The sequence below is a fragment of the Natator depressus genome, chromosome 8, assembly GCF_965152275.1.
Source record: "Natator depressus isolate rNatDep1 chromosome 8, rNatDep2.hap1, whole genome shotgun sequence".
NCBI classification, from domain to species: domain Eukaryota; kingdom Metazoa; phylum Chordata; order Testudines; family Cheloniidae; genus Natator; species Natator depressus.
In genome coordinates, this window is record NC_134241.1 from 10335239 (window position 1) to 10360706 (window position 25468).

General features: G+C 44.4%; 1 protein-coding gene across 2 annotated transcripts in view; it reads right to left on the minus strand.

The window, feature by feature from the left end:
• SPOCK1 (SPARC (osteonectin), cwcv and kazal like domains proteoglycan 1) overlaps window positions 1-18283 on the minus strand; it is a 455324-nt gene extending 437041 nt beyond the window's left edge. For both annotated transcript variants that reach the window (XM_074960402.1, XM_074960403.1), the window contains exons 1-2: window positions 18150-18283; window positions 17559-17726 (exon numbers count right to left, since the gene is read on the minus strand). In XM_074960402.1, the coding sequence (XP_074816503.1) occupies window positions 17559-17726 (168 nt within the window). In that variant the 5' untranslated portion in view covers window positions 18150-18283. The remainder of the gene's footprint in view (window positions 1-17558; window positions 17727-18149) is intronic.
• Between the last annotated feature and the right edge of the window lie 7185 nt (window positions 18284-25468).

Consider the following 25468-nt stretch of genomic DNA (forward strand, 5'->3'; position numbering starts at 1 on the left):
AAAGAACCAAATTAACCAGGTGGGACTTTTGCTAGGGCATGGACATTCAGTCCCTCAGTGGAACATACCAACTGTACCAGCCCTGGATGATCAATGCAGCTGGTCCTGCAATGGTTCAGACCAGTTTTGGCAAGGATTTCCTGCCGGGGCTAGTTTCAATTCAGGTTTGTTCTATTACTAATAAAAGCAGTGACCAATAGGAGCTCACCACGTCCATCTTTTTTACACTTTCCTCTCTGTAATACCGACACAATTACTCATCCTTGATTATATAGGGGCACATCCACCACTGATCCATGCACTGAATTTCTCCATTGAAATCAACGGGGAGTTCTGGGTTTATAAAAATACAAATAAAAATCAATAGCAGGAGATGCTCCATGGTGATGAGTGTTTTTTATTGTTGTTGTAGTAAAAAAAAAAAAAAACTGTGGGAGAGATGACTTCAGGATTGGAAGCCTCACTGTATTTTAGAATGGCACTAAAATATCTCACCTTCCTTTTATATGACTGCATCTTACAGTTCAAAAATAGCCTGTTTGTGTCTATTAAAGTTTCTTCCACATTTTCTGTGCCTTAAGTCTCCTTTTCCTCCTACAAAGCTTTACATACAGTAACTATATTTAACAGAATCTAGGGGATGCTTGCTCACCATATTTAACCATCGGTGCTTTTAACAATTGTATGCGCCACTTAATTTCAGGGTCACAGATTTCTTAAAACATTATACATGAAATGTTGCTAAACCAAACAATTTTAAAATTAGTTTACCAAGGCACAGTGCATGTTTAGAAACAGACACACAGATTCATAGCAGAAAAAAAACACCAAAAATTATTCTGTGCTACATAATAATCGTGATTTCAGTCTAGCCCATCTATTGTAACAATAAAGGAATAAATAATTCTGTTATGTAGGTAAGACACAGAGTAGGTCAGATATGACATTTGCCCTCACCAATGAGGAGACTGATAAGATTTGTAGCCAGGAGGGAGTTATTGGATGTCTCCTCATGAGTAAAGAAATATGTCATGTTAGAGCTCCTCATGTGGCAGCACCTATGCACAATTGATTGTGCCGTGGTTTGCCTGTTATCTCATTTTCTCCAATTTATAATTACATTCTCAAGTTTAAAATTCAGCTTTTAAAATATTTCCTTTCAGCAGCCGCTTCTGTTTTGTAGGCTGTTATCCACATTATATCCAGATATAATGTGAGATTTCTGGTTGTGTTTAATGAATGTCATTGGTCATGGAAGCACGATCATGTATTTGAAGAGACATAGTAGCTGATCACCAGTACAGATTTTGATTTGAGTGGTGAGTTACTAAAAAGACAGACTTCTCCTCTTTATCTGTCTCAGGCAAATTAAGATCACTAGATTTTAAACTTACCATCAGTACCTAGCTTCAACAGACGGAATTAAATATAAAGTTAAAATAAATCAATACACATGGAATCTGTCGTGGATGGTATCTCAGCTGTAGCAATACTTTCCCCTGGGAAATACCTACTTCCATATCAATATGCCATCATGAGGATTGTGTGTATATGTGGTATAAAGACATATCCGCACAATGTCAAACTAGATCAGTTGCTAGGTTTAACCTAGATACTGTGGACAAAAATCATCCCTGACACCAGGGATGATTTTCAACAAGTAAATTCTGTTGTCAGATACTTATGCATCCAAGGAAAGCATTTGGACCTAACCCTTTAAATTTAATTTTTCTTGATTCTAGCACAGAATGTGGTTTAGCAGATAGATCTGGCACTCAGGAGCCCTGAGCGCTACTCCTGGCTCTGCCACTGGTTTGAAGGTTGACTTTGGGTAAATCATTCTAATACCCCGTGCCTCAGTATCCCCATTTGTAAAATGGGGATAATGATACTCGCCTCCTTTGTAAAGGTCTTGGAGGTCTACTGAGGAAAAGCAATATATAAAAGCTAGGTCTTAGTATATGATGCATACAATGAACCTAATCCAATGATTCAGTACTGGACAGCTCCTTAGGTGGAAAAGGCAAAATCCTGTCACTAACCTCATCCAAGGCTGCAGAAAGGCTACTAGACATCAGAATGGCCATAGTTATGCAGCGCAGGGTGCGGCTGGCGAGTGGAGAAGCAGAGTATCCCCTTTGTGAGCCAAGGAGTTTGACTCCTTGAATCTTACTCCATGGCAGTGTACGGGGGAGGTGATGTTGTGGGTACACACCTGGTATGTAGGGCAGGTATGGCAAAGGTCTTGCTAGTGGAGCTGCAACCTGTATGGACCCGTTGGCCACTCCTATACTGTGCAGGTGCTCTACGGCCTGCCTGTAGGATGGCTGCTGAATAGTTCCAGTAGGCTCATATTATGTTTTATACCACCACCACCTAGATTTTATATGGCACTTTTAATCAGGAAACCTCAAAATGCTTCACAAAGGAGGTCAGTACCATCATTTCCATTTTACAGATGGAAAAACTGTACAAACACATAGTAATACAGCCCCTGCTCCAAAGTGCTTACAGAGTTATATATTCAAAAGTGCCTAAGTCATTTTCAGCAGGGACTTGGGCACTAGGGACTTAAGTCTGCTTTGAAGTCAACAAGACTTACCCATTTCGTAACATTTTACCTATACAGTAAATAGACATAACAGAATGAGGTTGGGAGAAAGGAATTATTATTCTCATTTCACAGATGGGGAACTGAGGCACAGAGATGCTAAATAATTTGTCCCAGGCCACCCAGGATGTCCCTGGTAGAACCAGAAGCCAAACATAGGAAGTCCAGCCCAGTGTCTTAAACACAAGACCACAAGCCAACTTCTTCCCATCACTTGTAAATTTAATAATCACTGATGGGTATGTCTCCCGATGCATCACTCATCAATAAACATGGCTAATGTGCCTATTGTCATGTACTGTCTTGTCTTAATTGGTCAAAGACGTCCCTATTTGTGCTTACCAAATAGATTTTAATGATCCATGAAAACAATTCTGTAAAGTTAATCATTTTTGTGGTCTTTATTTAGTAGAATTAAACTAAAAGGTCTTTCACATAGGATCACTGCTGATCTTTTTCCCCAGCTGAAGAACATTAACTGGTAATAAGATCATACATCCGTCTGCTATCAACTAGCTTCCCACTCTCTGCTGGACTGGTCACCAGTTTAAGAATTAGGAGAGTAGGGTTCTATTACCAGCTTTGCCGATTTTGGGCAAGTGACTTAGCATAAAATTTTCAAAAGGGCCTAAGGCTCATTAAAAATCAATTCCCACTGATTTTTAATGGGACTTAAGTTCCTAAATTACTAAGCACTTAACTCTCTATGCCTCTATTTCTCATCAGTAAAATGGAGATAATTCACTGGGATTTTCAAGGGAGTCATGGGCTCAAATCCCATTGACTTTGAAAACCCCAGTCATAATGCTTAATCACCTCATAGCGCTGTAAGACCTATGGAGGAAAGCGGTACACAAATGCTAAATGTGATTAATAATCCTCCAAAATTTCATTTAGTTTACAGAAGTGGAAAAGCTTTTTCTCCCCACAGGGCTCACTTTTTATTAGTTAGCAAACAAATATCAAGCCATCCTCAAACATTTTAACAGTACCCATTCCACAAATACGCTGTACTAGATCTGATTTTTAAGTTGTTTAGGGATAAGGTGACTCAGAAAACTCAAAAACTTGAAGCTTTATTTTACTTGCCATGAACAGTGAAACTCAACTCTCCTGATCGTAATCAATCCCATGAGCTGATTTTCATGCACTCGGACCATGCTGTAGAGTTAAAGCTTCAGATATTTCAAGGACCAAAACCTCTCTTAATTGACATCAAAATAAGAAAGACACACATTCACTAAATGCAAGCGGTCTTTAAAATCAAAACTAAATATTGGGCCTCACCTATTTGTCAGTGCCCTTTGCAAATCACATCCCACTTGTTGGAAGCATTTATTCAGACCTGGTCCTTTTTTGCAGCCTTTGGATGAAATTCAAATCACTGCTTAAAGCCCAAGTGAATGGCTTTGCATGAAGTAACAATGTAGGTGTGGAGGGAGATGCCCAAGTCTCTTCTCAAAATGAAACTCAGGCACCTTTTTTGGAAAAAGTGTAACCCTGTAAGCTCTTTGGCTGCAGCAACGACATTGTGTGTTTGTACAGTGCCTTGCACAAATCCACAAACTCAGTTGGAGTCTCTGGGTCCTACCATAGTAGAAATACAGCATACTCCAAATTATCTGAATAGCATGGGGGGGGAGACCGATTTCATTCTGATAATTGATAGGGCAGGAACCATTCAGCAGCAGGGTGGCATACTCCATAGCCAGGGGCCCCTCCTCGCAGTCCTGACAGGGGTCTCGGCTCTGCCTCCCTCACTCCCATGACAGCAGGGCTGCAGAGGGCTCCCTGCTCTGCTGCAGGGCCAGCAACTCTCCATCCTGCAGGCGCAAGGTGCAGGGCAGAGACCGCCCCCCAGTCAGGACTCTTTGTCCTGCCAGGACTGCAGCCTTCCCTGCACCTTGTGCCTGCAGGGATTGGAGGTCAGCAGCCCTACAGCAGCACAGGGAGCCTTCTGCAGCTCCGCTGTCATGGCCCTGCTCATTCACTCAGTGAAGTTGTAGAAGGCTCCTGCACTGGCCCAGGAGCCATTCCTCAGCAGCAAGGTGACAACTGCAGGAGCCAGGAGCTTCTCCTCACAATCCTGGGGAGGGGCATCTGCTCTATTATCCAAAACTCCTCATTTTCCAAACCCTTCCCTTATCCTGCAACAGGAAATCTGGAGATCTAGGGAAATACAAAATTCTTTAAGACTTTTCCTCAAGTTTAGATAAAACTCTGAAAACAATATTCTGAAGTCCCGATTATCCAAATGTTCTTATCTTTACAAAGTAACCTCTTTTCTCCATGTTATGATTACTACTCACACCCAGACCAAGTGTTTGCATAGCACATTCCATAAGCTTAGGAAAACTTCACTGAAATCAAAGAGACTAAAGCCTTAATATAGTGGATCTTGGCACATATAAGAGCAGTATATGAACAACACCATTCTTTCATAAGTGTTTAAAATACACCAGACTGGGAGAAATAGCCATACGTCTGCTACAGTTCAGTTACAGAAACACTGCCGTGTGGTTTAACTATATAGGGACCACTTATCTGAATCTGTTATAAATAGACTTGGAAGGATTAGATTTTTACTGGTAAAGGTCAATAAAAGCTGATTTCACCATGCACACACAAACTGACAAAACCATTATTGATAATAATCAAATTTGCTGCTTGAGAACTTATTAGAGTTTGATTTAAGGCAATTTACGTTAATATTTTGACATACGATGTTGACAAAGTTTTAATGTTTTTGAATCTCAGTGTCTTGCCGTAAATAATTGTTTGACACCGCCAACACTCTGATCCTCCCATAATTTTGCACAACTGTGAAAAATTTAAATCAATATTAAAAAAATGCTTAACACATGTATTTGTGCTACTGAGAAAATTTAAATAGATAAAAATAAAAAATGCTTAAAATAAACCAATATTATCCATCACAATTATAACAAAAAATAAAAATTAAATTCTGCCAAGCCTAGCTGTAATGGATTGAGGAGAATTCATATTGAAATAATGTGGACAGATAGCTAGATGGATGATTACATGGTGTGGTACAGTCGAAAGGTTTTAATGCCATGAGTCTGGGATGACTGCAATCTTCAGAAGATGTGATAAGCCAGTCATTCTAAGTGAGAGGATGAAGATATAAAGAGAGGAAGAAATTGCGGCCAATGGATTTTAGGAACTTCTGAATGTGATCTAAAATAGCTCTTCTGTGCATAATAATGTGGAGATGTTATGGCGCTATCGCTCATGTTAGAAACAAATGTTACACCAACTGAAAGGGACATTCACAATCTCCATGGGATAAAACACTCATTTCTAGTCCTGATGGTTCACAAGATACTGGATGCTAAATGTTGTTGGTCCATGAGTATTTCCTGTGCTGGATCTCGGACCAGTGTAAATGGAGAGAAAATCCACATTTGGGGAAAGAAGGAATCACTTTCCCACTGTTTATCACATGGACATTGCCACAGATATGTAGCATGTAAATAATGCAGCAGGTTTTGTTTTAAAGGAGATAATTGTTTCCATTCTGGGAAACTGCTGCCAAACTGTTTAAACAGTTTAAATGCAGAACCAACTCCTGCCCTCTGCTGCATAGTTATGCTAACGAGTAAAGATGACCTTCATGGTCTCTACACAACAGACAGGACAGGTTCCTTACTGAATAATCTGGGAACTGCTAGGGACAGGGACATGCCAGAGCACTGTGGACAGTGGTGCATGGTTTGCAGGGTAGGGATATCAGCAGCTCTCCCAACTGACTAGCACATATGCAGTGTTCTGCAGCTATAAACTAGGCAGAGGTTATAGATGCTGGTCTATAACAAATCAGCAGCTGTGCACACCTGACCCATCTGCATGTCCCATTAGCCATTCCAAGAGAATCCTGCCCTGACTGGCAAACAGCAGCACCATAGGTTTCAGAGTAACAGCCGTGTTAGTCTGTATTCGCAAAAAGAAAAGGAGGACTTGTGGCACCTTAGAGACTAACCAATTTATTTGAGCATAAGCTTTCGTGAGCTACAGCTCACTTCATCGGATGCACCATAGCTTCCCTTCTCATTGCTAACCAGAATTTGGCCCTAAGGCAGGATAAGTTTGAAGGGTTTCTCTTGGAAACCAGATTTAACCCTGGCCCTAAAGCACTGGCCTTACTGAAACAAATTTTCTATCAGTCCTGGAAAGGGGACTTTGTGAAGTGGATTTATAATACAAAGTTCATTAAGAAGTGAGCGAAGATCGCAGAATTAATTTAAGTCCACGTGCACCTATTTCAGGAGAATAATTTTCTGTTCCCCTGGATTACAAACCAAGCTGTATCGGTGACAGGCAATGACTAATCTACTGAGGCACAACAGCCTCCCTGCCAAAGCCTCTGTTTAGTAACTTAGCAATTAGTTTAGCCATAAACTGCATTTTGAAACAATTTCCCCTTGAAACTCACAGACTAGGTATCTGGATCAAATGAGCCATTCCATTTTTAGCTGCCACAATAAACCCACTGATGAGATGACCGAGGAAGTGCTATCTATATTCCCCAGACAAAACCACTTTGTTAAAATCGAGTTAAGGCTCAGATACAGCAGTAATTTAGGGGAAAAGTACACTGCAAGGAAGTTGAAGTTATAAATAAAAAACAAGCACTATAAACGGAGAAACTTTTAAGGGTGCCATGTGACTGGAAGAGACTTCAAGGGCTAAGTCTTGCCTAAATCAGCGTAGCTCTGTGGAAGTCAATAGAGGCGTGTCAGTTTATCCAGAAATTATGCGTCTTACAAAGTAGGAGTAAAGATGGGAAGACTGAGGATGGTCTCACTAGAGAGAGCAAAAAAATTAAGGTCACTTTTGGTGCCTTAAGTGTGAGTTTCCACATTTTCAAAATCTTTCACGTTTAACCTTAACTCTTCTTCTCCAGTGAAACCATCCTCAGTCTTCCCACCTTTACTCCTAGTTTGTACAATGCATAATTTCTAGATAAACTGGCTCCCCACAGACTCCCATGGAGCTATTCTGATTTACACCGGGTGAAGATCTAGCCATTCAGGTCACTTTCAGTCATCTGGCACCCTTTAAAAGTCCACCACAGTCTGGTGCACTATTCAGATTTTCTTAATACACCAGTGACTAGCTTTCATCTTTCCTTGGCTCAGATTTGACCCTATTCACTAAGGATGAAATCCTGGCCTCAGAATCAAAGTGAGTTTTTTGCTCTTGACTTCAATGAGGCCAAGATTTCACCCTAGATCTTTCAAAGTTTCAAGGAGAAGCAATTTTTAAGATGAGACGTGTTAAAGAATTCTTGAACAGAATTTGCAAACCATGAACACCACAATCCTCCTCCCCAGAGTCCTACATCTTACAACCGATTCGTCCAAATCACCTCAAATTCACAACAAACACTTGTTATTTGTTCACATGCAAAAGGGGAAATGGAAATGACCTTTTAAAGAAGATTTTAGAGGAGATGGGTGGATCACAGCCAGGCAAGTCTCAGCCTTAATACTCTATTATTTGATAATGCTGTACAGCTCTGGTGGCCTGTTTAGCATTACAAACATAGGTCACTCAGAAGGAAGACAAATACTGGTATATTTAACACCTTCAACTATTTGTACATTCTAAGGAGACTATTCCAGAAATAACTACCACAATTTCCTCCACGAATAATCAAAAGCAAGAAAAGAACATGGAGGCATCTGTGTTGATATATTTAAGCAAACCTGAACTAATAAGGCTGATTCTCCTTTACCTTAAGTCAGGTGTAACCCCACTGACATCATAAGTATAAAACTAATATGAGAAAGACTCAAATCACACATTATGAGCAGAGAATCACAAACTCTTCTATACAGCCACGTCATTACATAACAGAATGTGGCCTAATATGCCTACTTTTAAACCCACTGTGCCTTATACCTGCTCTAATGAGTAGGTTGGGACAAATTTTGCTCTCAGCTATACTGGTTCTATTGTTCCTAGGATTTCACTAATATTGCAGACAATGGAATTAGCCCACATTTATTTTTATTTGAGGAAAGCTGGGGTTTGATTAATATAAAAATAATGCATACCCTAACTACAGAGGTTTGGGTTTGATTTGCCTGACCTTCTCCATTCATGAAGGATCTCTCATTATTTGCCATGTGCAGGTATTTGAGCTTCCGATTCTTTCCTCATTTCTCAACCTATCATTCATCAAAAAACAGAAGATTTCTCTTTTGTCCCTCCAAATGAACAGCATGTCCTCTACGTCACTATATTTCCTATAGCTCCACTGCAATGCTCAAATGTACAATCTACATCCAGAAACATATTATAGCTTCCTCACCTTTAAGGAATCTGATGCAGATACAGTTTTAAATCTGTAATAAGATGATACTTATGGGGGAAAAAAGTCCTATAAAATGTAATGTGGACAAAACCAATAGTCCTTTAGTCGTTACTCTAAAACCCTATAGAATTTAATAGACATTTTTAAACCTATAGAATTCTACAGGCCTTTCCCATAAGGGAGGAAGCCATCAAGCTCCAAATCACTGTTTTATTTCCATATAATATGAAATTAAAGCTAACGCTTTCCTTTTCTAATTATTAGACCTATTTAGCACTAGAATCTCGGGTCACTCATAAGCAAGCTATGTGTGTCAGTTAATTATACACATTGGACTCTACCTTCTGAGTTAATTATTCCACAGTTAAATGCCTCTATTTTTCTCCTTGTCCACAACAAAAGGAAAATGCCCTGATGGAAAAGGGCATTAAAAGTAGCGATATTCAGAAAGCATATTTTCCTCTTTAAAAACAGATTAAGAATTAATTTAGTCAGATCAGGGCCCTAGTCTTTTGCTGCTGTTATTTAAGCTTTGGCACACAGCTTTGGTCACTGTCTGCACCTCAGTTCTGCTTTGCAACAACCTATGTATTCCAGTATCGTTCCTCTGTTGAACAGACATCGCCATGCATGCCAGACTGTGCTGACGTGTCTGGTAAATGTACACAGCCCAATTCAGCCATGATGTAAGCAGGTGCAGGTCTGCTGGAGTCTATACACACAAACGTAGGCTAAAATAAGAACTCATCCTCAATTAATTCCCAAGGCAAACTCGGAATTCAAGAGTTCTGATGTGAAAGGCTAGGGTCTTTCTGAGTCCCATGACAAAACCTAGCCAGTTGTTGATTTGATACCTCTCTGCTATATAGCACAATTATGGACCAGGCTGTATCCCCTATATCTGTGCCTGTCGGCCTCTCCACAAAGCAATGTGGAGGGGCCCAGCAGCCTCCACAGCAGTATCCTCACCACCCTATGAATCCCGTACAGGCTTGTCAGGGCTCCTAGCTGGAAGGAGGAGTGGAAAGTGAGAGAGTCAAGGGGAGAAGGTGGGTGGAGGGAGGGGGAGCAATGTGCACGCCATCCCTGTGGAAATTAGATCAGAAAGGACACTATAGCCTGGGACTGTATTATTTTTTCTATGGAGCCCTATGTGCTTTTGCAGTCAGGGGGAATCCCTGGCAACATGGCTCCAAGTGAGCTGCACTACCAGGAAGTATCCCCCACTCCCGGCAATCAGGCAGCAGAAGGCAAAGGCCTACAGGGGGACAAAAGATCTCTGGGGATTACTATTGCTATTTACTTGTATTACTGAGATCAAAGCCCCGTTGTGAGGAGTGCCGTACAAACACAAAGTGGGAGAGCAGTCCAAATGATTCAGAGTTTAAATCTAAATAGAGAAGATGGACAAGGTGGGTAGGAGGATAAGAGGGGCAAAGTGGTTTTACCAAGGTCACACATCAGGCCAGAGTTTGGGAATAAAGCTCAGATCTTCCGACTCTCAGTCCAGTGCTCAGTTCACTAGATCACACTTCCCTGCCACGTATGAGGGTGGGCCCCCTAGGCAATTCCACAGGTCAAGCAGGATGACGTACAGGAACCTCCATGAATGAATTCTTGCAAAGAGTCCCTCCCTCACATTTCACCACTATAATTTTTTTCTGTGATGGAATAATGGGGGCCATTAGTATCACAAGCGTCTCAGGAAAGCAATATATTTAAACTAACCGTAACTATTCACAGTGCTCACGTGCGCTAAGTTTGAGGAACTGGTCATTATAAACATGCAGAGGACACCACTTCATGCCCTATTTATTATGCATATACACTGTGTTACACTGAGTATATCATCCTCAAGCAGCTCTACACTTAGAGAGGTTCGCATTATCTCTCACCGTAAAACTCCATAAGACAGAAAATTCAGAGAATGCTTAGATAGGGCTCAGAAGTTGGTCTGACATTCTGCCATGCACAAGCATGTGTTAAAGGAGGAGTTCAAGCCAAGATTTTTAGCTTTCTTTCTGAAATGCCTTATTATTGGATCCTTTATATTCAATTAACTTTTTCAAATTTTTGCAGTTTAATATACAACTAGTTGAACCTATCACATTGTTATATATAAGTATTAATATAATGTAGCAGACATGACTTCTAGCTGGAAGTAATAGAATTAGTTCAGCCATATAATTTTGATTAATGACAGACCTAACATTAAAAGAAGACTCACACTATGCCTTATGTGCCAGACCTCCACAAACACCTGGAGCTGTGGCAGACGGGCTTATTATTCACAATAATGCATATGGTTATTCACATCACAGGCTCATAAGAACTCACTTCACTGCGTTTTGGCCTCAGTCACCTACTCAGGCACAAAGATCCATCTACACAGATTTGATTACAGAATTGAGGCCTTACACTGTATTTTGAGAAAAATCAAAGGGCCTAATTCAGCCTGCAGATACCCATTGCCAGCTTGCTTTAAAACAATGGAGTGGGAGCCATCAGCACATACTGGGAGGAAAAAATATTTCTGTGACACAAAAATATGGGCCTTTTTTGTTAATTTGTTTTTTCTTGATTTCAGCTGGGTCAAACTTTTTTCAGCAGTAACTGCAGGCACAATTGATGTTATTTAGGCATCTATTTACGCTGTAGATTCTACAATATTGCAATGATATAATAGGTATTTATGCATCTAAACAACATTAATTGCAACTGCAAGTAATGCATTTAAAAATTTCACCTTCTAAGTGCAAATAAAAAAAATCAGCAAATCAGAAATAACTTCACTCCTGTCTTCCTAAACTACTAAGGGCCAAATTTAGACCTAACGCAATTTCAATGACTGGAGTTACACCAGTGCAGGAACTGGGCCCCTATGTTAAGAAGCTTGTTGACAACATGCACATCAGACTGACCTCTACCCAGCCACAGCAAATCTGTCATGTCTGGAATGCTGCTGTTTCACTGTGAATCATCAAAACCTACTCCATCCATACTGCAACCCTCTTAAGCCAACAGAGTGCCCGTCTCTGGAAGCACCAAAGCAATTAGCTGTTGTACTGTTTATAAACGGAGAACCCTACAATGACTATGAAAAAGGTGAGGAAAAATATACACTGTGAAGTTAGTACAAAAGAAATTATTTGCAATTTAGAAAACCAATCCAGAAAGTCAACCCAATCAGCACAGTATCCAAGTACTCTGGGAGGTAATTTAAATAAAATGTTTAAAATTACCTTCAACTATATTTCATGTTTTTCAACAACAGGACATGAAACTATTTTTTTTTTTAAAAAAAAAGTTAATTTTAACTGAATGCTTTAAGTCTTTTAATGGTGTTGAAAGGTCATCAGTTCATGCTATTAAAAATTTAGTCAGCCCTTAAAAACAATACCCCACACACCAATGTGATCATGCAGACTTCTCTGAGGTGCACTTCACTGCTCTGTTCTCATAGAAGAGTAATGACTACTGGGCCATCATATGCAACCACCCTGCTGTCTTTGCCCAAAAGAAAAATGGATTGTACTAAAAAGACAATCAATAGCGATCTTCCCAGAGCAGACCATATTGGACCATTGCTTGATACAGCAAAAGAACCAATTTATTTTGCAAAATATTGCCAGAAATGAAAGAAGCTTGATTTAAAATGTCAGGTTTAATTATACGTCAATTTCAAAAACTACGTTAACGTAAGATCACAACTGAGATTTATACATGCAGAAAAGTACAACAAAGTGTTCAAAGTTCCCATTTCGATAGCAATCATATCTTGGCTTTCTTGTGCCTATGTAGTATTTTCAGTTGCCCTAATTGTGCAAACATTTATGCAGATGAGTAATCTTATCCCTGAAGTTAATTGGATGACACAAAGTAGTAATAACAATTGCCCCAGTCTGGCTCCCATTGAGGTCAGTGGCACAAACGTAGGCTTTCTGCCCAAAAGCGTTGGCAGGATAAGGCCCTACAGTATTAACTTTAACTCCTTCATGTAAAATGCTGGCCCCATGTGCAAAGCCTAAGTAAAATACTTTGTCCAGAGATGCTGTATGTCAGTGGTCACCAACCGGTAGATCGCGATTGACTGGTCGATTGCGGAGCCTCTGACAGTCAATCGCAGTCTCTGGCAGGCTCCCTGCCTGCTCTGGCCCCACGCCGCTCCCGGAAGTGACCGGCACATCCCTGCATGTGTGGGGCGGTAAAGGGGTCTCAGCACACTGCTCCTGCCAGTAGGCACCACCCCCGCAGCTTCCATTGGCTGGGAATGGGAAACTGCGGCCAATGGGAGTGACAGAGGCGGTGCTTGAAGGGAGGCGCAGCACGCAGAGACCCCCTGCCCCTCCCCCAGGGACCGCAGAGACATGCTGGAAGCTTTTGGGAGCGGCGTGGGGCCGGAGCAGGCAGGGAGCCTGCCTTAGCCCAGCCATCCGTCCGAGGCAAGCGCCGCCCAGCGGGAGTCCACACCCCTCCTTCACCCCAACCCCTTCCCCAGCCATGAGCCCCCTCCAAGAGCCTGCATCCCATTCACCCTTCTGCACCCCAGTACCCTGCCCCAACCCGGCATCCCCTTTTGCGCCCAAACTCCCTCCCAGAGCTTGAACCCCTCACCCCTCCTGCACCTCAGCCCCTTGCCCCAGCCCACTGAAAGTGAGCAAGGGTGGGGGACAGCAAGCAACGGAGGAAGAGGGGATGGAGTGAGCGGGGCGGGGCCTCAGGGAAGGGGCAGGTAGATCCTGGGTTGCACTTAAATTCAAAAAAAGTGATCTTGTGCTTAAAAAGGTTGGAGACCGCTGCTTTATGTGGTAGCGGTTGGGAGTAAAAGACCTTTCCCCTGGTGGTGCACACAGCACCTGCATAGTCCCTGTGCAGTTGGTTGCTGTTACACACTTAGAGGATGTCTACATTGGGACCCTCAGGAAAGTTAAGGCAAATCAGCTAAAACCATGAAGTCAATGCACATAAATTAAAGCACATTAAACTCCCAGGTGGAAGCTCTAATTCAGGGGTAAAGTGGTCTTAGTTCATTGTAACTTAATTCTCACTATGAGCTTTCTACACAAAAGGTTCATCAGTTGATCCGTGGGGAACATGGCCTTAAAACTGTAGGTAGTGTGGAACCACACTAGTTTTGCTCTGATTAAGCAGATTCTCTCATGGAGGATTTGGCCCTGAATAAATACATAAAGTACGTGGCATACAGTTGTTGCAGAAGCCATAACTTTGAATTTCCTGACTTCTGTGTGCTTAAGATCTCATACAACATTCATGGAGCATATTTTTAGTGAAATAAAGCTAACAGGAGCACAACTCCACACTACCATGAGAGTACGTACTACGCACGTAGACTTTTATTATTTCAAAAATCAGCAAAACATGTGTGCAACCCCACTAGAAGAGTATGAGTCTTTGTCTCTTCCCCCCAAACCCCCCCAGTAAGTCACATAAGCAGCATCAAGTTGATCACAGAATCCTAGAAACGTAGGACTGGAAGGAACCTTGATAGGTCATCTAGTCCAGTCCAGCCTCAGTGCAGGGGACTAAGTATTATGTGTAGACCATCCCTGACAGGTGTTGGTATAATGTATTCTTAAAAACCTTCAATGACGTAGATTCCACAACCTCCCTAGGTAATTTATTCCAATGCTTAACTACCCTTACCGTTAGGAAGTTTTTCCTAACGTCTAATCTAAATCTCCCTTGCCGCAATTTAAGCCCCTTACTTCTTGTCCTGTCCTGGGTGGCTAAGGAGAACGATTTATCACCCTCCTCTTTATAAAACAACATTTTACGTACTTAAAGGCTGTTATGTACCCCTCAGTTTTCTCTTCTCCAGACTAAGCAAATCTTTTTTCCCCACCCCCCCCAATCTTTCCTCATAGGTCACGTTTTCTAGACCATTAATCATTTTTGTTGCTCTTCTCTGGACTTTCTCTAATTTGTTCACATCTTTCCTGAAGTGTGGTGACCAGAACTGGACCCATTATTACAACTGAGACCTTGTCAATGCTGAGTAGAATGGAAGAATTATTTCTTGTGTCTTGCTTACAATACGCTTGGTAGTACATTCCAGATGTTAGCTCTTTGGGGTTTTTTTTGTTGCAACAGTATTACAGTGTTGACCCATATTTAGTTTATGATGCACTACAACCGTTTCCTGCAGTATGCCTTTCTAGGCAGTCATTTCCCATTTTGTGTTTATTCAATTGATTAGTCTTTCTTAAGTGGAGTACTTTGCATTTGTCCTTACTGAATTTCATCCTATTTAATTGAGATCATTTCTCCAGTTTGTCAAGATCATTTTGAATTTTAATTCTGTCCTCCAAAGCATATGCAAGCTTGGTATCTTCTGCAAACATTGTAAGTGTACTCACTATGCCATTATTGGAATGATTTACCATTATGTGTGCATTCACCATTGTTGATTATACACATGTGAAATCTGAACTGGCTAAACAAAACCATTTAAGTAATTTAAGCAGAAAGATATTTGAGCAATCCCTTCAAAAAGTCCCTTTGCTTATGTTTAGGCATAGAGGTGCGCAAAAGTTTTCCATACATTTTTTTTTCCTTCTAGAAAATAGCTTTGGCAATGAAAAGGAAAAAATTTGTAAGAAAGTTCTCTTTTTCTTCAAAAATTTTGAATGCTTTTTCGTCAAACAACAACAAAAAATCAAAATATATTTTGTTTTTTGACAACTGAAAATTTGAACTTTAAAGCTTTTGGTTGTCAAAACCAAAATTATTTTTGGTTTTGTGACAACCCCACCCCCCCAAAATTGTTTTTTTTCAAAGAAAAATGTTGATGACTATGAAAAAAGGTTATCTTCACTGAAATTTTTCACGGGGAAAAAAAAAGATCATTTCCCAGACAACTCCATTTGGAAAATTTAAAAAAAAAAAAAAAACCAACCAACCACCCAGGTGATTAAACTTTCTTCAAACCTTTCAGCTGGAAGAAGAATGATACGTTTCAGTTTAAGGGTAATTTTTGGAAGGGCTCAGAATGAAAGCAAGGGGGCTCAACTGTTGGAAGATGTTGGGAAACCCTTATTAAAATTCTGCCCCCAAATTAAAGGGAGAGTTGGACTGGTTGATTTGCCTTTAATAGTTTTCACCCTCTCTCTGAATACTGCTAAATCATCATACGGAGCTTGATGCAGAAATTATTGGGTTAAACCTCATAGCCTCTGTTATGAAGGAAGCCAGACTAGATGATCACAATGGTCCCTCCTAACTGAATATCTGTGACTTCATAATATGTAGATATTTGTAGGAACCATTTGTTAAAATAGTAGCTACTGCATATGTACAACTTTTCCTAAGTTTCATCAACAGAGAACAACTTCAGACTCAACAGACGGACCTTATAACAAGAGGTCATGGACCTATTTCCTGACGTTAATTTCTACCAATTCTAAGGCAATACTCTAGCATACTGAGCTCCTTATGATAGTAAGAGCCTAAGCAATCATTTGTAACTCCAGGAAAGAAGTCTAAAGTTTAAATGTAAAAGAGAGATAGCAAGGTTTCTCATGAAGGGAGAAAACAAAAAGGCAATCTGCATACCCAAGACAAAAGGATAGCAACCTACAACCACAATTAAGATTTAGTCTATAAAAACCAGACAATTAGGTGCAATTTTAATTATTGCATCTTGCCCCACTCTTTGCAAGGCCTAACACAATGTCAAGGATGCAAAGTATAACATTTTAAAATTTTTAATATATAGTGCCAGTCCTTTTTTACAATGTTCTTTCCACGTAACAGCCAGCTGGCTATGCTCCCTTCTTTCATTGCCCATTTATAGAATCACACTGCAGACATTTGCAATAAGGAATATTTAACAACATTGCTAATAGTCAGCATTAGTAGTTATGTGCCCTCTATTCAGTCTTGAATAGACTCAAGCAGGTCTCTCAATATCTACCTCAAATGTTAGCTTATAAGACCAAAAGGAGCACAGGGAAACACATTTCACCTCCTATTGCATTGTCTCGCTGTACCCCTCTGCCTGGAAACTATGGGAATTCAAGACTTGCTCCTTTCTGCAGCATAATACGCTGAAACAAACAGTGCAAAGTAGCTGTATTCCGTTGCACAGATACATGCTATAAGGTCTAAGTTATTTCATGCTGCTTTTTGTTACAGGAAAATGTTCTCTCAGAAAATTGCTGCCTTAACCCAATCATTTCCATGAGCTGAACTGATAATAAAATCGCCAGCTTTATTTTCCTACCACCTATGCAGGAGAAAAGGTTTCATGGTTTATCACCTTGTCCCTGGAATCAATACATTTTTCAATACATTTCATCATTTCATTTCACAGTCACTGATCTCTTAATCAGCAAGCAGAGAAACTTCTCAAAGTTACTCCCCGACAGAATATTCAAGATCCCACTCTTTTATGCTGGCGGACAACTAGCTCAAAATGCTATTGATCATTTGGGTACGACTACCCCATGGCTTTTGCTTTTAAAACATCTTTCTCTGGACAACACTAAAGCTCAACCGGTGGCATCAGCAACACCTTTCTCCCCCCCACTAAAAGACAGGAGAAATACACTGACAAGCAGGTGCCTTGGTAAAGAAAGAAGTACTTACATCCCTGAATTTGTTCCAGTATTTATCTTTCTGATATTGCGAAACGGTGCTCAGCCACTTGTCGTTGTCCAAGAAATTGCCATTGTTGTGGTGACTGGGGAGGATGTCTGGATGCCTGCCTTCCACTTGCAGAAAACACCAAGCAACAATTACCACTATCCTAGTCATCTGCAAAGAGAGGAGCGGCAGAGCGAGCAGAGCTGGGGGGCGAGCGGCAGCCAGGTTTGGGGGACGAGATGGGGGAAGTCTGCTTCCGCCGCAGCAGCGCTGCCGGGGGAAGCCTTCGCGCGGGATGGATGGGGAGGTGGCTGGGAGAGCCGCCAGCCTGCTCCCCCAACAAACCCCTGCGGGTTGCGGGCATCACCCCTGGCCCCGAAACCAAGCTGCAAGCCGCCCAGCCTGGCGGGGGCGGACAGGCGTTGCCCGGGGGCAGGGGAATAAGTTGCCTTTCCTTGCAGCCCCACAACTTCTGGGTGCAGAAGCCCCAGAGGAAGGACCCCCTCGCCCAGCCCCCCGTCCGGGGGCAGGAGCCCGCCCGCGAGCAGACGGCGGGGGGGGGGGGGGGAGAGCGCGAAGTTTGCAGGCACTTACCTTGGGGCCAGCCGGGGCGCTCGGCGCGGGGCGTGCAGCCGCTGCCGCTGCTCGGTCCCTGCCTGTGGGGCGGAGACGCGGCGAGCCCCGAGACGGCTTCGCCCCGCCGCTCTGTGCGCCTGTCTGGAGGTGCGCGCTGCGCTGCCCGCGGGCGGCCGGCCGACCGAGCGAGCGGCGAGATCTGGCGCCACCTGCCGGCCGAGCGCGGGCGAGGCCGCTGCAGCGAGAGGGGGCGGCTCCTTTGGGAGCCCCAGCTTCACCCCCGCTCTGCAGGGCGGGTGCGGGGCCGCCACGCCCGCTTTGTCAGCGGCCAATCCGCTCTGCTGCCAGCCCCACACGCCTGGGCACCCCCTGCTCTAAAAGGGGGGGACACTGCCCCACGTGTCATGGTGACCAACATTTTAACAAGGGGCTCCCCCAAAGTCGTCCCCCCACCTTGGCTTGCAGCACAGCCAGGGCAGCGGGGCAAGCAGGGAGCGAGCACCCAAGGGTGGGTTCCCTTTGCACTCAGGCAGGAGGCAGAAATTTGGGCAGACAAGATATAGCCACTTCCCTGGGTGGGCGTTTTCAGACCTTGCTCCTTGGAAAAAATCCACGGCGCCTACTGATTGCGTAGGACAGCACTGTCAGGTCTCGGGTGGCCGGATGGAGGAAGGGGCCGAGGGGGCCTTTCAGAACTTCTAGGATACTTTTGGGGTATCCTGTGCAGGATTTTTTTTTTTTTTTTTTTTTTTAAGAAACACGTGACATTTGCTAGAGTCTGGTGCCTCCCAAAGCCATAAAATTGCTCCTCAGAAAAACCTTCATGAGACCCAGGCCGGATAAAACTGACCTCTGGCAGGCTGGATTGGCAGTGTGCAGGGAGAAGGTGACTTCAGCAGAGGCATGGAAATCCTCCCGACCTTCCCTTAGTGGCAGAGTTCCCGCCCCCCATGCTCCTTCCCACTAAGAAACTCCTGCCTGGGATCCCAACATCAAAGAGGGGAGAAGAGATCCTAATTGGAAAACTTGCACCCTCAAAAAGGGAAAAGAGTCACCATCCGTATATCCCAGGAGAGCAAAGAGACTTGAGGGGGGATAAGTCCTGGCCAGTGAGTTTAGGTGAGAGGAGACCTCCTCACTCAAGGGGAAGAAAGTAACTACTGCCCTCATCCTGAAGAGATTCCACTTGCAGGCTGAGATGGAAGATAGGATTCCCATACCCGGAAGGGTTGGGAAAAGACACTCTTCATCTACGTAGTGAAAGAGATCGCTGCCTGGAGTCCTGGGATGAGTAGAAAAGAAACCTTTACATGGGTCCTCACCCCTAAACAGGGGAGCAGGGATGCTGATCAGAGACCCTGTTTCCCAAGAGGGAAAAAAATCACTGCCCACATACCCCAGGAGAAAGAAGATTGGGGGTAATCTGGAGACCTTGTTCTCTTAGTAGAGTGGGGGTGAAAAGGTCCCTGAGCCCCCATCCCTGAATGGTGGTGGAGTGGAGAGAGGAATCAGTCCTAATTGGAGAGTCATTGTGAACTTCCTTGCCCACACCAAAAAAGAGAGCCCATCACCCACATCCCTCAGGCTCGAGGAGAGGAGAACTCGTTCCTCGTTAATATGATGTCCCCGAGCAACAGCCTTTTCTTTCACTGACCATCCATCCTGAATCCAGCTGTGAGCCCTGTTCCTTGTGACTGTTCCCGAGGTTTTGCTTCACACAGTGCATTGTGATTGCCTTCCCCCCTTCCCTGGGCTACTGTTTGACTGAGGGCTTGGCTACACTTGCGAGTTACAGCGCATTAAAGGAGCCCCAGGTGCACTAGCTCACTACCCGTCCACACTAGCAAGGCACGTAAAGCGCTCTGACTCCGCGGCTAGAGCGCTGCTGGTACTCCACCCCAGCGAATGGAATAACGTTTTGTGTGCCCCTGCTGGCGCGCCACAGTGCCAGTGTGGACGCCCTGGTCTGTTAGTGCGCTCTGATCGGCCTCCTGAAGTGACCCACAATGGCTGTTCTAGCCACTCTGGTCATCACTTTGAACTGTACTGCCCTGCCCTCAGGTGACCAACCGCCAGATCCGCCCTTTGAATTCTCTGGGAATTTTGAAAATCCCCTTCCTCTTTGCTCAGCAAGGCATGGAGTGCTCTCAGCGAATCTTTCCAGGTGACCATGCCTCCACGTGCCAGGCGATCCCCTGTATGGAGCCATGGCGAGGTGCTGGACCTCATCAGTGTTTGGAGGGAGGAAGCTGTCCAGTCCCAGCTGCGCTCCAGCCATAGGAATTATGATACCTTCGGGCAGATATCAAGGGGCATGATGGAAAGGGGCCATGACCGGGACGCACTGCAATGCAAGATTAAAGTGAAGGAGCTGCGGAATGCCTACTGCAAAGCCCGCGAGGCAAACAACTGCTCCAGTGCTGCCCCCGCGACCTGCCGTTTCTACAAAGACCTGGACACAATACTTGGGACCGACCTCACCTCCACTCTGAGTACCACCATGGACACTTCAGAGCCCAGTTCAACAAGGCAAGATGAGGAGGAGGAGGAGGAGGAGGAGAAGGAACAAAGCGGGAGCGAGGGTACTGAGTTGGAGGAAGACACCCCAGAATCCCTAGATGCATGCAGCCAGGAGCTGTTCTCAAGCCAGGAGGAAGGTAGCCAGTCACAGTGGCCGGTGCTTGGGGAAGGACATCACCAGAGGAGGTTCCCAGTCAGCGGCTTTTATTTTGGGAAGGAAGTTATTCGGTGCAGGCTCTTGGGGCAAGGAGGCTTAGGGCTGCATGCATGCCTAGATGCGGAATAGGGTGTTGATGTGCTCTCTCGCATCGTGGTAATTGGCCTCAGTGATCTCTTCAAAGGTCTCATCCAGAACTTGGGCAATGCGCTTGCGCAGGTTTCTCATGAGAGCCACTGTGTTCCTTGTCCCAGTAAGGGTAACTTGTCCACGCCATTGTGCCGTGAGGGGTGGGGGGACCATTGCTTCACACAGGCAAGCTGCATGTGGGCCAGGGCGGAATCCGCATTGCAGTAGAAGACCCTCCCTTGCTTCCCAGGTCACCCTTGGGAGCGAGATATCTTCCAGGATGAACTCCTTTGGAAAATGTGGGGACTGTGTTCAGTATAGGGGCCCCCTGCAGCTGTTGGCTCTCCCCAAGGCACAGAAACCCAGAGGACAGTACAGCCGTGAAACAATCAGTCACGCTTGACCCTGTGCTTACTCACCATTTTGGGGCTCCTGTGGGTTATGTGCACTCACTTTGGGATGGGCAAATTATGCTATTGTGTAGACTGTGCTTACCCTTAAGTACGGGGGAATCATTGCTCTGACTGGTGTGAACAATGCTGTCTCTGTTAAGTGTTGCATTTTGCCTTTACAGATGCAACCTTGAGATCTCAGCCGTCCTTGTTATCACCGGCTGAAAGACTCCAAAGAATCAGAAAGAGGCCACGTAGAAGCAAGGAAGACATGTTGCATGAAGTAATGCAGCATTCAAGTAATGAAAATCGAAAAGTGCAGGAGTGGCGGGACAGTGAAAGGAGGATCTGCCAGCAGAATAAGGAGTGCTGGCACAAAAGCGCAGTGCTCTGGCAGCAAAGCACGGATTGGCTAATAAGCATAATGGGCGCCAAGTGGACTCGATCCAGGCGCTCATAGCCATGCAGGTGGAACACTATCGTGCCCGACCCCCCCTGCAGCACTTGACCCAAAACTCTTTCCCTTGTGCCCCCATGTCACCTCCAACCCACTTTCTCCAACATCCGGGTTCTTACCGCCACCAGCTGCCTCCAACACCTGTAGCTTCACCACCCAGCCCTGAAAACTACAACCCTTACCCTCTGCAGTCACCTCCCCCCCATCACCATGCAATATAGCCACTCTGAAGTGCACCACTCATTGCACAGCACTCCAGACAGGAAGGCTGAGTATGATAACAGGACATATACAAATCTGTGATTGTACCATTCCCCACCCCACCCCTTGCCCTTTCTGTTTCCCAAGCAGTTGAGTCTCTTTTCAATAAATGAATTTTCTTTTCAATAAATGGATTCTTTGGCTTGACAACATTCTTTATTATTGCATAAAGTAAAAGATACCTTAGCCTAGGAAAGAAACAGGCACTGCAAGTCAGTGTAGCAAACAAAGATTCCGACTAACATTGGAACCACTGCACTTCACTCCTGTGCAGGGCACCAGACATTACTAGTGGCTTTCATCCTCAAATTGCTCCCTCAAGGCATCCCTAATCCTTGCAGCCCCACCCTGGGCCCCTCTAACAGCCCTGCTCTCTGGCTGTTCAAATTCAGCCTCCAGGTGTTGAACCTCCGAGTTCCATGCCTGACTGAATTGTTCACCCTTCCCTTCACAACTGTTATGGAGGGTACAGCATGCGGATATAACCGCGGGGATGCTGTCATCGGCCAGGTCCAGCTTCCCATACAGAGAGCGCCAGCGGCCCTTTAAACAGCCAAAAGCATACTCCACAGTCATAGAATCATAGAATCATAGAATATCAGGGTTGGAAGGGACTTCAGGAGGTCATCTAGTCCAACCCCCTGCTCAAAGCAGCACCAATCCCCAATTAAATCATCCCAGCCAGGGCTTTGTCAAGCCTGACCTTAAAAACTTCTAAGGAAGGAGATTCCACCACCTCCCTAGGTAACGCATTCCAGTGTTTCACCACCCTCCTAGTGAAAAAGTTTTTCCTAATATCCAACCTAAACCTCCCCCACTGCAACTTGAGACCATTACTCCTTGTTCTGTCATCTGCTACCACTGAGAACAGTCTAGAGCCATCCTCTTTGGAACCCCCTTTCAGGTAGTTGAAAGCAGCTATCAAATCCCCCCTCATTCTTCTCTTCTGTAGACTAAACATCCCCAGTTCCTTCAGCCTCTCCTCATAAGTCATGTGTTCCAGTCTCCTAATCATTTTTGTTGCCCTCCGCTGGACTCTTTCCAATTTTTCCACATCCTTCTTGTAGTGTGGGGCCCAAAACTGGACACAGTACTCCTGATGAGGCCTCACCAGTGTCGAATAGAAGGGAACGATCACGTCCCTCGATCTGCTGGCAATGCCCCTACTTATACATCCCAAAATGCCATTGGCCTTCTTGGCAACAAGGACACACTGCTGACTCATATCCAGCTTCTCGTCCACTGTAACTCCTAGGTCCTTTTCTGCAGAACTGCTGCCGAGCCATTCGGTCCCTAGTCTGTAGCGGTGCATTGGATTCTTCCATCCTAAGTGCAGGACTCTGCACTTGTCGTTGTTGAACCTCATCAGATTTCTTTTGGCCCAATCCTCCAATTTGTCTAGGGCCCTCTGTATCCTATCCCTACCCTCCAGCGTATCTACCTCTCCTCCCAGTTTAGTGTCATCTGCAAACTTGCTGAGGGTGCAATCCATACCATCCTCCAGATCATTTATGAAGATATTGAACAAAACCGGCCCCAGGACCGACCCTTGGGGCACTCCACTTGATACCGGCTGCCAACTAGACCTGGAGCCATTGATCACTATCCATTGAGCCCGACAATCTAGCCAGCTTTCTATCCACCTTATAGTCCATTCATCCAGCCCATACTTCTTTAACTTGCTGGCAAGAATACTGTGGGAGACAGTGTCAAAAGCTTTGCTAAAGTCAAGGAACAGGTCCACTGCTTTCCCTTCATCCACAGAGTCCATTATCTCGTCATAGAAGGCAATTAGATTAGTCAGGCATGACTTGCCCTTGGTGAATCCATGCTGACTGTTCCTGATTACTTTCCTCTCCTCTAAGTGCTTCAGAATTGATTCCTTGAGGACCTGCTTCATGATTTTTCCAGGGACTGAGGTGAGGCTGACTGGCCTGTAGTTCCCAGGATCCTCCTTCTTCCCTTTTTTAAAGATGGGCACTACATTAGCCTTTTTCCCAGTTGTCCGGGACTTCCCCCCGATCGCCATGAGTTTTCAAAGATAATGGCCAATGGCTCTGCAATCACATCCACCAACTCCTTTAGCACTCTCGGATGCAACGCATCCGGCCCCATGGACTTGTGCATGTCCAGCTTTTCTAAATAGCCCCAAACCACTTCTTTCTCCACAGAGGGCTGGTCACCTCCTCCCCAGGCTGTGCTGCCCAGTGCAGTAGTCTGGGAGCTGACCTTGTTCGTGAAGACAGAGGCAAAAAAAGCATTGAGTACATTAGCTTTTTCCACCTCCTCTGTCACTAGGTTGCTCCCTCATTCAGTAAGGGGCCCACACTTTCTTTGACTTTCTTCTTGTTGCTAACATACCTGAAGAAACCCTTCTTGTTACTCTTAACATCTCTTGCTAGCTGCAACTCCAGGTGTGATTTGGCCTTCCTGATTTCACTCCTGCATGCCCGAGCAATATTTTTATACTCTTCCCTGGTCATTTGTCCAATCTTCCATTTCTTGTAAGCTTCTTTTTTGTATTTAAGATCAGCAAGGATTTCACTGTTAAGCCAAGCTGGTCGCCTGCCATATTTGCTATTCTTTCTACACATCGGGATGGTTTGTCCCTGTAACCTCAATAAGGATTCTTTAAAATACAGCCAGCTCTCCTGGACTCCTTTCCCCCTCATGTTATTCTCCCAGGGGATCTTGCCCATCGGTTCCCTGAGGGAGTCAAAGTCTGCTTTTCTGAAGTCCAGGGTCCGTATTCTGCTGCTTTCCTTTCTTCCTTGTGTCAGGATCCTGAACTCGATCATCTCATGGTCACTTCCTCCCAGGTTCCCATCCACTTTTTCTTTCCCTACTAATTCTTTCCGGTTTGTGAGCACCAGGTCAAGAAGAGCTCTGCCCCTAGTTGGTTCCTCCAGCACTTGCACCAGGAAATTGTCCCCTACATTTTCCAAAAACTTCCTGGATTGTCTGTGCACCGCTGTATTGCTCTCCCAGCAGATATCAGGGTGATTGAAGTCTCCCATGAGAACCAGGGCGTGCGATCTAGTAAGTTCTGCGAGTTGCCGGAAGAAAGCCTCTTCCACCTCATCCCCCTGGTCCGGTGGTCTATAGTAGACTCCCACCACGACATCACCCTTGTTGCTCACACTTCTAAACTTAATCCAAAGACTCTCAGGTTTTTCTGCAGTTTCATACTTGAGCTCTGAGCAGTCATACTGATCTCTTACATACAGTGCAACTCCCCCACCTTTTCTGCCCTGCCTGTCCTTCCTGAAGGGTTTATAACCATCCATGACAGTACTCCAGTCATGTGAGTTATCCCACCAAATCTCTGTTATTCCAATCCCATCAAAATTCCTTGACTTTGCCAGGACTTCCAGTTCTCCCTGCTTGTTTCCCAGGCTTCGTGCATTTGTGTATAGGCACT